The sequence below is a fragment of the Hippopotamus amphibius genome, chromosome 3 (assembly GCF_030028045.1).
Source record: "Hippopotamus amphibius kiboko isolate mHipAmp2 chromosome 3, mHipAmp2.hap2, whole genome shotgun sequence".
Lineage (NCBI taxonomy): Eukaryota > Metazoa > Chordata > Mammalia > Artiodactyla > Hippopotamidae > Hippopotamus > Hippopotamus amphibius.
The window spans coordinates 19554899-19570520 of NC_080188.1; the positions used below are offsets into that span (position 1 = coordinate 19554899).

The following is a 15622-nucleotide window of genomic DNA, read 5'->3' on the forward strand; positions in this document are numbered from 1 at the left end:
ATTCTGTAAAACGGTTGCCTTATACCCCATTTTACTGATAAGGAAGTAGGCAGATATAGGCTAGGTAATTGTCCATAGTCCTATCACACAGTGATTTAGTGGCAGAGCTGGCTGGCTTCAGAGTATTCATTTATTTATTTATTTATTTTTAATTTTTTTTGATACCATTTTTTTTTTAAACAGACAATAAACTGCATATATTTAGGGTGTACGTTTTGGTATCCCAATCTCCCAATTCATTTCCCCCCAACCCTCCCCGCTTTCCCCACTTGGTGTCCATGAGTTTGTTCTCTACATCTGTGTCTCTATTTCTGCCTTGCAAACTGGTTGATTTGTACCATTTTTTTATATTCTGCATATATGTGTTAATATGGGATATTTATTTTTCTCTTTCTGACTCACTTCACTCTGTATGACAGTCTCTAGGGCCATCCATGTCTCTAAAAATATCCCAGTTTTATTGCTTTTTACAGCTGAGTAATATTCCATTGTATGTATGTACCACATCTTTTTTATCCATTCATCTGTTGATGGACATTTAGGTTGCTTCCATGTCCTGGCTATTGTAAAGAGTGCTGCAATGAACATTGGAGTGCATGTATCTTTTTGGCACATGGGCTTTTTTTTTTTTTTTTTTTGGCACACGGGCTTAGTTGCTCCGCGGCATGTGGGATCTTCCTGGAGCTGGGATCGAACCCGTGACCTCTGCATTGGCAGGCGGATTCTTAACCACTGCGCCACCTAGGAAGCCCCAGCATGTGTCTTTTTGAATTATGGTTTTCTCTGGGTATATGCCCAACACTGGGATTGCTGGGTCATATGGTAACTCTATTTTTAGTTTTGCAAGGAACCTCCATACTGTTCTCCATAGTGGCTGTATCAATTGACATTGCCACCAGCAGTGCAAGAGGATTCCCTTTTCTCCACACCCTCTCCAGCATTTACTGTTTGTCGATTTTCTGATGATGCCCATTCTAACTGGTGTGAGGTGATACCTCATTGTAGTTTTGATGTGCATTTCTCTAATAATTAGTGCTGTTGAGCAGCTTTTCATGTGCCTCTTATATGTCTTCTTTGGGGATATGCCTATTTAGGCCTTTGCCCATTTTTTGATTGGGTTGCTTGTTTTTTCGATATTGAGCTGGATGAACTGTTTATATATTTTGGAGATTAATCCTTTGTTGATTCGTTTGCAAATAATTTCTCCCATTCTGAGGGTTGTCTTTTCGTCTTGCTTATAGTGTCCTTTGCTGTGCAGAAGCTTTGAAGTTTCCTTAGGTCCCACTTACTTATTTTTGTTTTTATTTCCATTACTCTAGGGGGTGGATCAGAAAAGATCTTGCTGTTATTTACATCGAAGAGTGTTCTTCCTATGTTTTCCTCTAGGAGTTCTATATTGTCTGGCCTTACATTTAGGTCTTTAATCCATTTGGAGTTTATTTTTGTGTATGGTGTTAAGGCATGTTCTAATTTCATTCTTTTCCATGTAACTGTCCAGTTTTCCCAGCACCACTTATTGAAGAGGCTGCCTTTTCTCCATTGTGTATCTTTGGCTCCTTTGTCGTAGATTAGTTGACCATAGTGTATCTCTGGGCTTTCTATCCTGTTCCATTGATCTATATTTCTGTGTTTGTGCCAGTACCATACTGTCTTGATCAGTGTAGCCTTGTAGTATAGCCTGAAGTCAGGAAGCCTGATTCCACCAACTCTGTCTTCTCAAGATCGCTTTGGCTATTTGGGGTCTTTTGCGTTTCCATACAAATTGTAAAATTTCTTGTTCTAGTTCTGTGAAAAATGCCATTGGTAATTTGATCGGGATTGCATTGAATCTGTAGATTGCTTTGGGTAGTATAGTCATTTTCACAATGTTGATTCTTCCAATCCAAGAACATGGTATGTTCCTCTATCTGTTTGTGTCATCTTTGATTTCTTTCATTAGTGTCTTATAGTTTTCTGAGTACAGGTCTTTTACTTCCTTGGTTAGGTTTATCCCTAGGTATTTTATTCTTTTTGTTGCAATGGTGAATGGGATTGTTTCCTTAATTTCTCTTTCTGATCTTTCATTGTTGGTGTATAGAAATGCAAGAGATTTCTGTGTGTTAATTTTGTATCCTGCAACTTTACCAAATTCATTGATTAGCTCAAGTAGTTTTCTGGTGGCATCTTTAGGATTTTCTATGTATAGTTATCATGTCATCTGCGAACAGTGACAGTTTTACTTCTTTTCCAATTTGGATTCCTTTTCTTTCTTTTTCTTCTCTGATTGCTGTGGCAGGGACTTCCAAAACTATGTTGAATAGTAGTGGTGAGAGTGGACATCCTTGTCTTGTTCCTGTTCTTAGAGGGAATGCTTGCAGTTTTTCACCATTGAGAATGATGTTTGCTGTGGGTTTGTCGTATATGGCCTTTATTATGTTGAGGTAGGTTCCCTCTACACCCACCTTCTGGAGAGTTTTATCATAAATGGGTGTTGCATTTTGTCAAAAGCTTTTTCTGCATCTATTGAGATGGTCATGTGGTTTTTATCCTTCAATTTGTTAATATGGTGTATCACATTGATTGATTTGCATATATTGAAGAATCCTTGCATTCCAGGGATAAACCCCACTTGATCATGGTGGATGATCCTTTTAATGTGTTAACTATTTTGTTGAGGATTTTTGCATCTAAATTCATCAGTGATATTGGTCTGTGATTTTCCGATTTTGTAGTATCTTTGTCTGGTTTTGGTATCAGGGTGACGGTGGCCTCATAAAATGAGTTTGGGAGTGTTCTTTCCTCTGCAATTTTTTGGGAGAGCTTGAGAAGGATGGGTGTTAGCTCTTCTCTAAATGTTTGATAAAATTCACCTGTGAATCCATCTGGTCCTGGACTTTTGTTTGATGGGAGATTTTTTTTTTAAATAAATAAATTTATTTATTTATTTTCTTGGCTGTCTTGGGTCTTTTTTGCTGTGCGCGGGCTTTCTTTAGTTGCAGTGAGTGGGGGCTACTCTTCGTTGTGATGTGTAGGCTCCTCATTGCTGTGGCTTCTCTTGTTGCAGAGCACAGGTTCTAGGCACATGGGCTTCAGTAGTTGCAGCACATGAGCTCAATAGTTGTGGCTCATGGGCTGTAAAGCGCAGGCTGAATAGTTGTGGTGCATGGGCTTAGTTGCTCTGCGGCATGTGGGATCTTCCTGGAGCAGGGATTGAACCTGTGTCCCCTGCATTGGCAGGCAGATTCTTAACCACTGCGCCACCTAGGAAGCCCTGTTGGGAGATTTTTTAATCACAGTTTCAGTTTCATTACTTGTGATTGGTCTGTTCATATTTTCTATTTCTTCCTGATTCAGTCTTGGAAGTTTATACCTTTCTAAGAATCTGTCCATTTCATCCAGGTTGTCCATTTTATTGGCATATAGTTGCTTGTAGTAGTCTCTTTTGGTGCTTTTTATTTCTGTGGTGTCTGTTGTAACTTTTCTGTTTCATTTCTAATTTTATTAATTTGAGGCTTCTCCCTGTTTTTCTTGATGAGTCTTGCTAGAGGTTTATCAATTTTATTTATCTTCTCAAAGAACCAGCTTTTAGTTTTAATGACTTTTGCTATTGTTTTCTTTGTTTCTATTTCATTTATTTCTGCTCTGATCTTTATGATTTCTCTCCATCTGCTAACTTTGGGTTTTGTTTGCTCTTCTTTCTCTAGTTTCTTTAGATGTAAGATTAGATTGTTTATTTGGGATTGTTCTTATTTCTTGAGGTAGGATTGAATTGCTATAAACTTCCCTCTTAGAACTGCCTTTGGTGCATCCCATAGGTTTTGGATCGTTGTGTTTTCATTGTCATTTATCTCTAGGTATTTTTTGATTTCCTCTTTGATTTCTTCAGTGATCTGTTGGTTATTTAGTAGCATATTGTTTAGTCTCCATGTGTTTGTGTTTTTTACAGTTTTTGTCCTGTAATTGATTTCTAATCTCATAGCGTTGTGGTCGGAAAAGATACTTGATACGATTTCAATTTTCTTGAATTTACCAAGGCTTGATTTATGACCCAAAATGTGATCTATCCTGGAGAATGTTCCATGTGCCCTTGAGAAGAATGTGTAATCTGCTGTTTTTGGATGTAATGTCCTATAGATATCTATTAAATCCAGCTGATTTATTGTGTCATTTAAAGCTTGTGTTTCCTTATTAATTTTCTGTGTGGATGTTCTGTCCATTGGTGTAAGTGGGGTGTTAAAGTCCCCCACTATGACTGTGTTCCTGTCGATTTCCTCTTTCATAGTTGTTAGCATTTGCCTTATGTATAGAGGTGCTCCTATATTGGGTGCATAGATATTTATAATTGTTATCTCTTCTTCTTGGATTGATCCCTCAATCTTTATGTAGTGTCCTTTCTTGTCTCTTGTAACATTTTTTATTTTAAAGTCTATTTTATCTGATATGACTATTGCTACTCCAGCTTTCTTTTGGCTTCCATTTGCATGGAATATCTTTTTCCATCCCCTCGCTTTCGGTCTGTATGTGTCCCTAGGTGTGAAGTGGGTCTCTTGGAGACAGCATATATATGGGTCTTGTTTTTGTATCCATTCAGCCAGTCTTTGTCTTTTGGTTGGTGCGTTTAGTCCATTTACATTGAAGGTAATTATCAATATGTATGTTCCTATTACCATTTTCTTAATTGTTTTGTTTTTGTTTCCGTAGGTCCTTTTCTTCTCTTATGTTTCCTGCTTAGAGAAGTTCCTTTAGCATTTGTTGTAGGGCTGGTTTGGTGGTGCTGAATTCTCTTAGCTGTTGCTTGTCTATCAAAGAAAGCCTTTGATTTCTCCGTCGAATCTGAACGAGATACTTGCTGGGTAGAGTGTTCTTGGTTGTAGGTTCTTCCCTTTCATAACTTTAAATAAATTGTGCCACTCTCTTCTGGCTTGCAGAGTTTCTGCTGAGAAATCAGCAAGGAGTTCCCTTGCATGTTTTTTGTCGTTTTCCCCTTGTTGCTTTTAATAACTTTTCTCTGTGTTTAATTTTATTTATTTATTTATGTATGTATTTATTTATTTATTTAATTGGTTGTGTTGGGTCTTATTTTTCTGTGTGCGGGCTTTCTTTTAGTTGCAGTGAGTGGGGGCTACTCTTCGTTGTGGTGCGCGAGCTCCTCATTGCTGTGGCTTCTCTTGTTGCGGAGCACGGGCTCTAGGCATGTGGGCTTCCGTAGTTGCAGCACATGGGCTCAGTAGTTGTGGCTCACGGGCTCTAAAGCACAGGCTCAATAGTTGTGGCACACGGTCTTAGTTGCTCTGCGGCATGTGGGATCTTCCTGGAGCAGGGATGGAACTCGTGTCCCCTGCATTGGCAGGCGGATTCTTAACCACTGTGCCATCTAGGAAGCCCTTCTGTTTTTAATTTTTGTCAGTTTGACTACTATATGTCTTGGCGTGTTTCTCCTTGGGTTTATCCTGCCTGGGACTCTCTGTGCTTCCTGCACTTGGGTAGCTATTTCCTTTCCCATGTTAGGGAAGTTTTCAAGTATAATCTCTTCCAATATTTTCTCAGGTCCTTTCTCTCTCTCTCTTCTCCTTCTGGGACCCCTATAATGCAAATGTTGGTGTGTTTAACATTATCCCAGAGGTCTCTTAGGCTGTCTTCAGTTCATTTCATTCTTCTTTCTTTATTCTTTTCCTCATCAGTGATTATCACCGTTTTGTCTTCCAGGTCACTTATCCTTTCTTCTGCCTCAGTTAACCTGCTATTGGTTCCTTCTAGTGTATTTTTCATTTCAGTTATTGTGTTGCATATCTCTGTTTGCTCTTTAATTCTTCTAGGTCTTTGGTAAACTTTTTTTGCAACTTTTTGATCTTTACATCCAGTCTTTTTTCAAAGTCCTGGATCATCTTCACCATCATTATTCTGAATTCTTTTTCTGGAATGGTGCCTATCTCCTCTTCATTTAGTTGTTTTCCTGGGGTTTTAGCTTGTCCCTTCATCTGGTACAAAGTCTTTTGCCTTTTCGTTCTCTCTTTCTGTGGCTGTGGTTTTCATTTCCACAAGACGAAATACTGCTGATACTGCTAGATACTGCTGTCTGCCCTCTTGTGGAGGAAGCTATCTAGGAGGCTCGTGCTTCCTGATGGGAGGGACTGATGGTGGGTAGGGCTGGGTGGGCGGAGCTCAGTAAGACTTTAATCTGCTTGTCTGCCAATGGGTGGGGCTGTGTTCCCACCTTGTTGGTTGTTTGGCCTGAGGCTACTTAGCACTGGAGCTTACAGGCTCTTTGGTGGGGCTAATGGTGGACTCTGGGAGGGCTCACGCCAATGAGGGCTCACTGTGATGCCAGTGCCCCTGTCTCCTCGGTGAGCAACAGCTGCCCCCTACCTCTGCAGGCAACCCTCCAACAGCAGCAGGTAGGTCTGGTTCAGTCTCCTGTGGGGTCACTGCTCCTTCCCCCTGGGTCCCGGTGAGCACACTTTTTTGTGTGCCCTCCAAGAGTGGAGTCTCTTTCCCCCAGTCCTGTGGAGGTCCTGCAATCAAATCCTGCTGGCTTTCAAAGTCTTATTCTGTGGCGATTCCTCCTCCCATTGCTGGACTCCCAGGTTGGGAAGCTTGACGTGGTGCTCAGAACCCTCACTTTAGTGGGTGGACTTCTGTGGTATAACTGTTCTCCATCTTGTGAGTCACCCACCCAGCATTTATGGGATTTGATTTTAATGCGATTGCACCCCTTGTACTGTGTCATTGCGGCTTCTCCTTTGTCTCTGGATGTGGGGTGTCTTTTTTGGTGAGTTCCAGTGTCTTTCTTTTGATGATTGCTCAGCGGTTAGTTGTAATTCCAGCGCTCTTGCAAGAGGGAGTGAGTGCACGTCTTCCTACTCCGCCATCTTCATCCGAATTTCTTCTTTGATACCCCACTGGATGGAGCCTCTTGGTTTCCAAATGTTGATTTCTTACTCCAGCTGCCAAGGGCTGGCGCAGCTGGTGCCGCTTCAGGGAACTTTGAAGAGATGATCCTCAGGACAAGTGGTCCTAGCAGCTTCTAGGGCTTTATTCCCAAATTCCCCAACTGGGGCCAGCTGGCCACGAGCAGCAAGGCTCCTGGATGGCTCATCACAATTTGTTCCAAGTTTGTAGTGCTTGCCACACAACAGGCCAGTAAATCGAGAAATGAGTTGCTGGGGCAAGGAATACCGACTTTATTTGGAAAGCCAGTAAACCGAGAAGATGGTGGACTCGTGCCAAATTTATTTATGTGTCTATTTATTTATTGGCTGCATTGGGTCTTCATTGCTGCACGCAGGCTTTCTCTAGTTGTGGCAAGTGGGGTCTACTCTTCCTTGTGATGCACTGGCTTCTTATTGCGGTGGCTTCTTTTGTCGTGGAGCACAGGCTCTAGGCGCACAGGCTTCAGTAGTTGTGGCACTCAGGCTCAGTAGTTGTGGCCCATGGGCTTAGTTGCTGCTTGGCCTCTGGGATCTTTCTGGACCAGGGCTTGAACCCGTGTCCCCTGCATTGGCAGGTGGATTCTTAACCACTGCCCCACCAGGGAAGTCCCCAGAGTATTTAATACAGTTGTAAAGATTCTTAGTTAATAAATATCAGTCACCTAAAGCAATGCCTGACTCCATGTATGTAATAATTGTTCAGTATCATTAATATTATTGTTGTTGTCATTGTTTCAGAGAGATTCTGGAAGCACATGGAAATCTCTCTCCCCATAGGAGAAGTCCCACTTAAGTCTTTAGGTGGATGAGTTTCTGAGAAGCTTCCATGTTTAAAGTGTAGATGAAATATACTACATTTAAAAACATTAATTTGGGGCTTTTTGAAGCAATAAATTTCTAAACTCATGAAAATTATATTTGTTTGAGTGAAGGTTTGTTTTCTATTGAGAATGCAAGGAGAATTGATTTTAACTGTTCCCATTCCTGTTGTAACAGAATTTAAGCAAAGTGGTGGTAAGCCCTATCTCTCTGTGATTACGGGGAGAGGAAACCACAGCCAGGGAGGAGTTGCTCGCATCAAACCAGCTGTCATTAAATACCTCACAAGCCATAGCTTCAGGTGAGTATAGATTTCTGTTATTAATAATGGTAGTTGCCCATATGCAGATAGTAAACACTAATAATATGCTCAGAACAATTTGTTACAATAGTTATCTAAATTTAACCATCTGATTTTAGCCACAGATTCATGACTAAATTATGATATATAACATTTCCTTCTGGATTTATGATGTTCAGTAATGAAAGAAAAATGCGTTTGTTATTGAAGTAATCATTTGACAAAACTATTTGTATCATACATTTAAAATCTGAAAGAAAATAAGTATATGGTGTTTTTTTGATAACGTATTATTCGAGGTAGTTAGATTATGCATATCATAGTTTAAGGTTGCTGTTTAATTAATTCCTTTGAAAAGAAATACGTGTTTGTGGATTTTAGAAGGAATTGGAGCTTCTGCTAAAATGTGGTTATAATTTGGATGTATTTAAATGTTAGTGGAAATCACCAGTCAATTATAAATTTATACATCTTCATAAATTAAGTGCCATTATTGATCTTAGCTAACAAACATGAAATGCCCTTTTTCATTAAGTCATTATTATTCAATAGCAACAAATGACAGGAAAAGTCCAAGAATAAAGATTTGTTAATGGATAGATTCCCTGAGGAATCTAAGCACCCACTTTCCCTTACTTCTCATTTCAATGAGTGTGGCATATTTTATGTCATGTAATAAAATGTTGGCTATATTATGGAAAATGGTAGCATTAATTCTGAGCATGAAAACAGATGACATTTTAGAGTTAATTTTACAAAAGGAGTATAGTTAGATGAGAACATTATCATGTTGGGGTTAATGATCTATTTTAAAGACTAGTGTTTCTTTAAATTTCACACTGAAGGAGTTGAAAGCATTTCATGGCCTGATGAATCAGACTTACCTATTAGAGATTCTTCTTGGTACTATTATAATAGAAATAATGTAATGCAAACATCTTCTTATCCTTCATACAGTATGCAGTTCTTCATGAAGGTCAAATTCAGGCTTGAAAATTTTTAAAAATCTTAAATTGTAATAACTACTAAATTAGGGGTAACCCCCAGCCTTAGTCATGTATTTATTTTGTCAATAGATTAAAAAGAACATAAGCATGGATATTAGTCCTGGATTTAACTTAAAGGAGAGTATTTTGATAGTGAATATTATAGCACTTGAATTGATTACAAGATATGTTTCTTAATCAGTTTGAAATTTTTGTCTTTAAAATAACTCTGTTTTCATTTCTGCAGGTTCTCTGAAATTAAACCAGGGTGCTTGAAAGTCATGCTAAAGTAAAATAAACATCTTTGACTTAAAAGTGTGAAGGCTTATAGGTTAAAATTAGTTTTATTTGCAGTAATTTAGTCAATTTTACTGTAAATGTGTGTATAATGTATTTATTAGAAGTAATGTCCAGTTATAAAACAGAAAAACATCATGATGATGTTTTACAAAATTCAAGAGAAGTTTAATTTTTTTTACTGAATCAAATGCCAAATATGTTGTCTATTAAAAGTATTAAAGTGAATTTTTATTGATTACAAGATGTCTAAGAAAATTATTAGCTGCAGTTTTAAAGATCGAAATGCTCTAATTCTTTCTCAGACAGAAAATGTTACCTTTATATTAATTGTTGTTTGACATTTAGTAAATGAGAGGTATTTAAAGTGCTTTGAGACCTGGTTCATGCCCTCTGAAGGCCTGTATTTAAAAAAGAAGTACTACTAGTAATGGAAGAAAGGAGATCTAACAAAAATGCTTGAGTGCTTTTGGATTTCAAAACAATACAAAAATATCATTTTGCTGTATCCTGTAGGAAGGAAGACATGCTGTTGCACTTTCTTCTGCTTTGTATGTGATCGTGATCTCTTATCTCTTGTTCCTTTGTTCTATGTATGTACATTTTCTATGAGTAAAGTTGGGGTCTGAGATTATATTGCAGTTTTATAGCTTCCATAGGCAGACAAATTTTCAGAGGAGAAATGGTTAGATATCTACCAAGTGCTGCTGTCTTCTAGAACTGCTTCTAGTCTTACAGAACTGTCTGTGTAAGTAGTATTGAAGACAGTACTAAAGAGCTGTATTTTATATTTGAGGCATGTAATTTCTAAACTGCAGTAAGTCAAAATCCTATTAAAACAGGTATAGAAAACATTTTTGATACAATCATAAAAGAAATTCTTACAGTTTAAAAGTTTTTTACCTTTATTTTTAAAAAGAACCAACTTTCTGAAAGGAAACTTTCATTGACTTCTGTTTTTTGGGGAGCTAAAAAGTCCTGTTAGTATGTCAGTTATAATTTCCTTTACACAAGTTTAGTGTGGTGAAGTGTAATTTTCCAATATGAGACACTGGCTTAAATAAATTTGACTTTGGATATGAAGAATATTTTCAACATGTAATTTTAGCAAACAATTGTATTGCATTTTGATAAGCTTAAAAAATTATTTGGATGAGGAATGATATGATTGAGCTATTACTGAAAGAATCCTGAATTTTCAGAATAGTTTCCCAAAAGAACAGACATTTTAATGAAAATAAAATTCAGAAACATGTTTTTATATATCACGAAAGCATGCTTGTAAAAAAGAGCCATATCATTGAATTTATGTCCACGAAAAGAAAAATATATGTTTATTACTTAGAAATAGTGACTGGTATTGAAGTATTCACATTGTTATGTTTATGGTAATTTGTTAAAAAAAAGAAAAAAATGCCAACACTTTGGCATATGTTTTTTGTGATGTCTAGAAGAGTTGTATACATTAAAAATAAAACAATTCCTTTCAACAATTTATTATGAAACTACAACTGTTAGTGAAATAAAATCTTTCTATGTATAAATTGATACGATTTAAGAAATGTGAATAACAGTACTAAAACCAAGAATTATTTGAGTATATGCAGCTGAATACTCATTTTCTGTGTTTTTACATTTCCTCACCGAGTTTTAAAAAAACATCGCTTTTGAACACTTCAGCTAGACTTATTTCAATATTATTTGTTATAATTATGATTAATGTGGGAGCAGTCAAAATAACAAGAGGTGAGGTATTTTGTGGGCAGAAACCAAATGAAAGAATCTATGTTTTGTACTGTATCAACTCTAATTTTATGTTTATTTTGGTAAATCTAGGGTATTCTTTTTTTTTAGTGAATTATGCTTTCCCCTGAAAATTTTTTAATCACCTTTTTCAAGATACAGTTTACATACACAATAAAATTCACTAATGTTAAGTTCATGGTTAGATGAGTTGAAAAATGCATACACTTGTATAACCACTACCAAAATCAACCTAGAGAACATTTACATCACCCCAAAACATTCTCTCCTGTACCTTTTCACTCATACGTCTACTTTCAGCTCTAGGCAACCACTATATCTAATCACCATAGATTAACTTTACCTTTTTTAGAATTCCCTTTAAGTGGAAGCATAGGATGCACAGTCTTTTGTGTCCAGCTTCTTTTACTTGGCCTATTTTTGAGATGCATCCATATATGAATCAGTAGCTTCTTCCTGTTTATTGTTAGGTAGTACTCAATTTTATGGATATACCAAAATATGTTTACCTATTCACTTATTAATAGATATTTGGGGTACTTCAAGTTTACCATTGCAATTAAACCCTCTGTGAACATGCATGTATAGTTCTTCATGTGGGTACAAGGTTTCGTTTGTCTTGAGTGAATACCTAGTAGTGGAATTGCTGTATCATCTGTTTAATTTTGTGAAAAACTGCCAAATTATTTTCTTAAGTAGTTGTACCATTTCATGCTTCCAGAAATGTGTGAGAGTTCCAGATGCTCCACATCCTTCATGATTATCAACATTTTTTTTCCTCTGATCTTTATTGGAATATAATTATTTTACAGTGTTGTGCTGTTTCCACTGTACAACAAAGTGAATCAGCTCTATTTACACATATATCCCCATATACCCTCCCTCTTGTGCCTCCCTCCCCTCCTCCCTATCCCACCCCTCTAGGTCATCACCAAGCATTGAGTTGATCTCCCTGTGTTATGCAGCTGCTTCCCACTAGCTATTTATTTTATATTTGGTAGTATATATATGTCTATGCTACTCTCTCACTTTGTCCTGGCACCCCCCCCCCCGCCCTCAGAAAAAAAAAAACAAACATTGTCTACATCTGCGTCTTTATTCTTGTCCTGCTAGGGTATTTCTTCTTAATCACCGTTCATAAATATATAGGCAAATTTTGAGCATCATAAATGTTTTTATGAAGTTGTTTAGTACCAAACTGCCTCTTACCCCACTATCTAGCATAATTTAAGCAACACATACTTATGAAAGAAAATTTGCCCCATCTTGTCTATTTCTAAATCCTATATGCCAGAGATATACAGAGTTTGAGGATTATATTTTTCTCTTTTGCCCATTTCTAAATCCTGTGTGTCAAAACTAACGATAATGTGGGGATTATCAAAGTTTTCATGTATGTGTTGGTATATTTGTGCTAATAAATGACTTATTAGAATGGATTTTTGCAAAGCTATTAATATTTTAGAAGTGTAACACTTCTGTAATTTGGAAGAGTTTAGTAACAGTTATATTCTTTCAATAGTCTCTTACCAGTATCTACCAGGGAAAAAAGAGAACTAATGTGGAAACCACAGGGAAAGTAGACTTGGACTGAGGGGACTCTTAATAGTATTTTCAACTATTCATTTCCTTCCTTCAACATGGAGAAATGGAAGCATTGTTGTGTTACATTTATTGGCTGTTCATATAGCTCTATATTATTTTCAAGTTAAGGTTTCTTCAATTTATTAATGCTTTAATACTGCTTGCAATCCTCTGGCCTTTAAATGTAGGACATATTGTAAAGTAAAATCCTGACTTTTAAAGTGTCTGTGTATTATAACACATTTTGAGAAGAAAAGCTAAATAATTCTGTTGGATTGTTGCCAATCTTTTATTTTGGTCTTTTTCTTTTTAAATTCAAGTGTTTTGTATGCTTAGAAAAAGGACATGTATAATAGCAAGATTGGTTATTTGGTTATTTCTGAGATGGAAATTAGAAACTTTGAAACTCAGGAAATTGCTCTGACAATGTTTTAACTGCTCTCAATTTAAGAAAATGACAAAATGTATAAAAAAGACACAGAAACAATGTGTGCTGTTTTTTCCAAGTGTTTTTTCCAAGTGCTTTTCCATTGTGCAATAGAGGTGAAGTTTGATAATTTTTCTGTGTAGTGGTTAAATATTGCTTATTTTTATTTACATGGTAAAGAAAACAGATTTAAGTGTTTGTGTGGCCAAAAAAAATTGTCATTTAAAAGATAAAGTAAGTTTATGTAGAATGTATGTTAATGGTGCTTATTTTTAAAATGTAATTCAAGTTTACAGTGTTACTTAATGTCTCTTGGCAGAATTTATTAGAGAAATAAGGCTAGAATACATCTACATCCCGAAGAGCTTTTGATAACTTCACATTATATGATGACAAATTTTATTTTCTTTAAAGTTGAGCAATTGACTTTTATGGTCCAAATGATGAACCCGTTATTAACAAATGACTGAATTAACCATTCTCATTACAATATAATATTGCAGCTGTCACTTGGTGAATATATTATACAATTTTCAGACAGTATGTCAGAAAAAAAATGCTTTTATTTGTACTATAAAGAAAATGTAATTTTGCTGTTAACTCTGTACTTTTTTATTGAAAATGTTTTATAACTTTGCTTTTAAAATTTCTTATGAAACCATTTGCAAATTGCATACTTAATTTAATAAAATACTTTAACCACTGTCCAGTATGAGGATATCCTTCATTTGATGTGGTAGGGTTAGTGGTTTAAATATTAAAATATATTTTTATATGTAACTTTGTAATTTCAAGGGAAAAGGATAAAAAAATTTTCATTTTTGTACCATAAATTTTATTCTAGTTTAAATTATTTTGCTGTAGCAAATAAGGATCTACTTATTTATTTATTTATTTATTTATTTATTTATTTATTTATTGGCTGCATTGGGTCTTTGTTATGGTACGCAAGCTTCTCATTGTGGGGGTGGGGGTGTTGGCGGCGGGGATGGCTACACACGAGCTTCAGTAGTTGCAGTATGTGGGCTCAGTAGTTGTGACACATAGGCTTAGTTGCTCCTCGGCATGTGGGATCTTCCCTGACCAGGGATTGAACCCGTGTCCCCTGCACTGGCAGGTGGATTCTTAACCACTGCACCACCAGGGAAGTCCAGGATCTACTTTTGAACCAGATAAATAGATTAGCTAGGTTTATCTTTTCATACCCTTATATCTTTTGACTGTTATGTCAAAATTAAGAATTGTGTCTCTAAAGGATTCAAGTAATACTTGAATTAATAATGAAGACCTTTGAACTTTATTCAACTCCAGAGCAAAATAATTTAGTTATTTAGCAAGGACTTAAAAATATTTATTCAACAAATATTTATTGAGCATTTGTTACTTGGAATACAAAGTGAGACAGAACTTCTGCCCACAGGTATCTTATAATTTCATCAACTATTTTGTTTATAGTAATTTGTACTGTGGAACACTTATAGGTATTTTACAAAAGCTTAGACTGATTTGCCTAGTTAGTGACAGAGGTAAGATTTCAACTGAGGTTCTCTGTCTTCTAGTATAGAGCAACAGCATCTGTCATAAGAGTAAGAATAATTACTGAAAAAGAGATAATAAATATCCTGTTTTCCCCAACTGAGAGAGGTGTGGCTCCACAGTATATGTTTATGAAAGTCTGTCATTTATAAATGTATTCCTCCTTTATCCAAGGAAAGCTGGTAAGTGGCAAAGATAAAAGTTCATTTTTCTCTTAATTTAAAATTCCAGAGATACAGAGAGTCCAGGACTGATGGGCATGCTCTTTTCCACAGAGTTTTTGGGGACCTAGGATCCTTTTAGCTCACCACTCTACCATATCCAAGATGCGGCTCTGATTTTCCTAAAGCATTGTGGGTGGCTTCAGCTCTAATCATCACATCTACATTCTTTTGGAGGAAAGACAGGGAAGGGGGCAATGGGCAAGTGCCAATGATCTTTTATGGAAGAAGAATTATGGAAGCTGCCACGGGACACTTCCACTTAAATTTTATTGGCCAGAACTCAGTCATGTGGTCACATCTAGCCACAAGAAAGGCTGGGAAATTGTCTTTATTTCAGACTGCCATATGTTCAGCTAAAATTTGGGCATTCTCTTGGAGGAAAGAGTATATTAGGGGAATGAAGAGCAGTCTCTGCCACATCATTTTTGATCATTGAATGCAAATAATGTGAAAATTAGTTCTTGTATTTTTTTTCAGCAGATTTTTGTTGATGACTACTATGTGGTAGGAATAATAAAAAGGAAATCACAGTTGTTTGTCTTTAAATTTAAATATGCAGATAGTAACCAACATGGCTGATGGGTTTTCAGTTGATGAATTAACTAATGGGAACAGTTTTAATCTAATAACTCAGCTGTGGCAACTAGAGTAAGTATGTAAATTATTTCTAGTGATACTGCTTAGTCAATATATTTGCATAGTGACTTGTATTTTCTTAAACATTCATTAATCACATCCATGTGTACCTATGCAGTACTTGGTACAAGTGATGTAAA

General features: G+C 36.4%; 1 protein-coding gene across 5 annotated transcripts in view; it reads left to right on the forward strand.

Annotated features, from left to right (window-relative positions):
* Window positions 1-13906, forward strand: part of N4BP2 (NEDD4 binding protein 2) — a 90460-nt gene extending 76554 nt beyond the window's left edge. For all 5 annotated transcript variants that reach the window (XM_057726123.1, XM_057726121.1, XM_057726122.1 and 2 more), the window contains 2 exons: window positions 7905-8028; window positions 9262-13906. In XM_057726123.1, the coding sequence (XP_057582106.1) occupies window positions 7905-8028; window positions 9262-9307 (170 nt within the window). In that variant the 3' untranslated portion in view covers window positions 9308-13906. The remainder of the gene's footprint in view (window positions 1-7904; window positions 8029-9261) is intronic.
* The last annotated feature ends 1716 nt before the right edge of the window (window positions 13907-15622 follow it).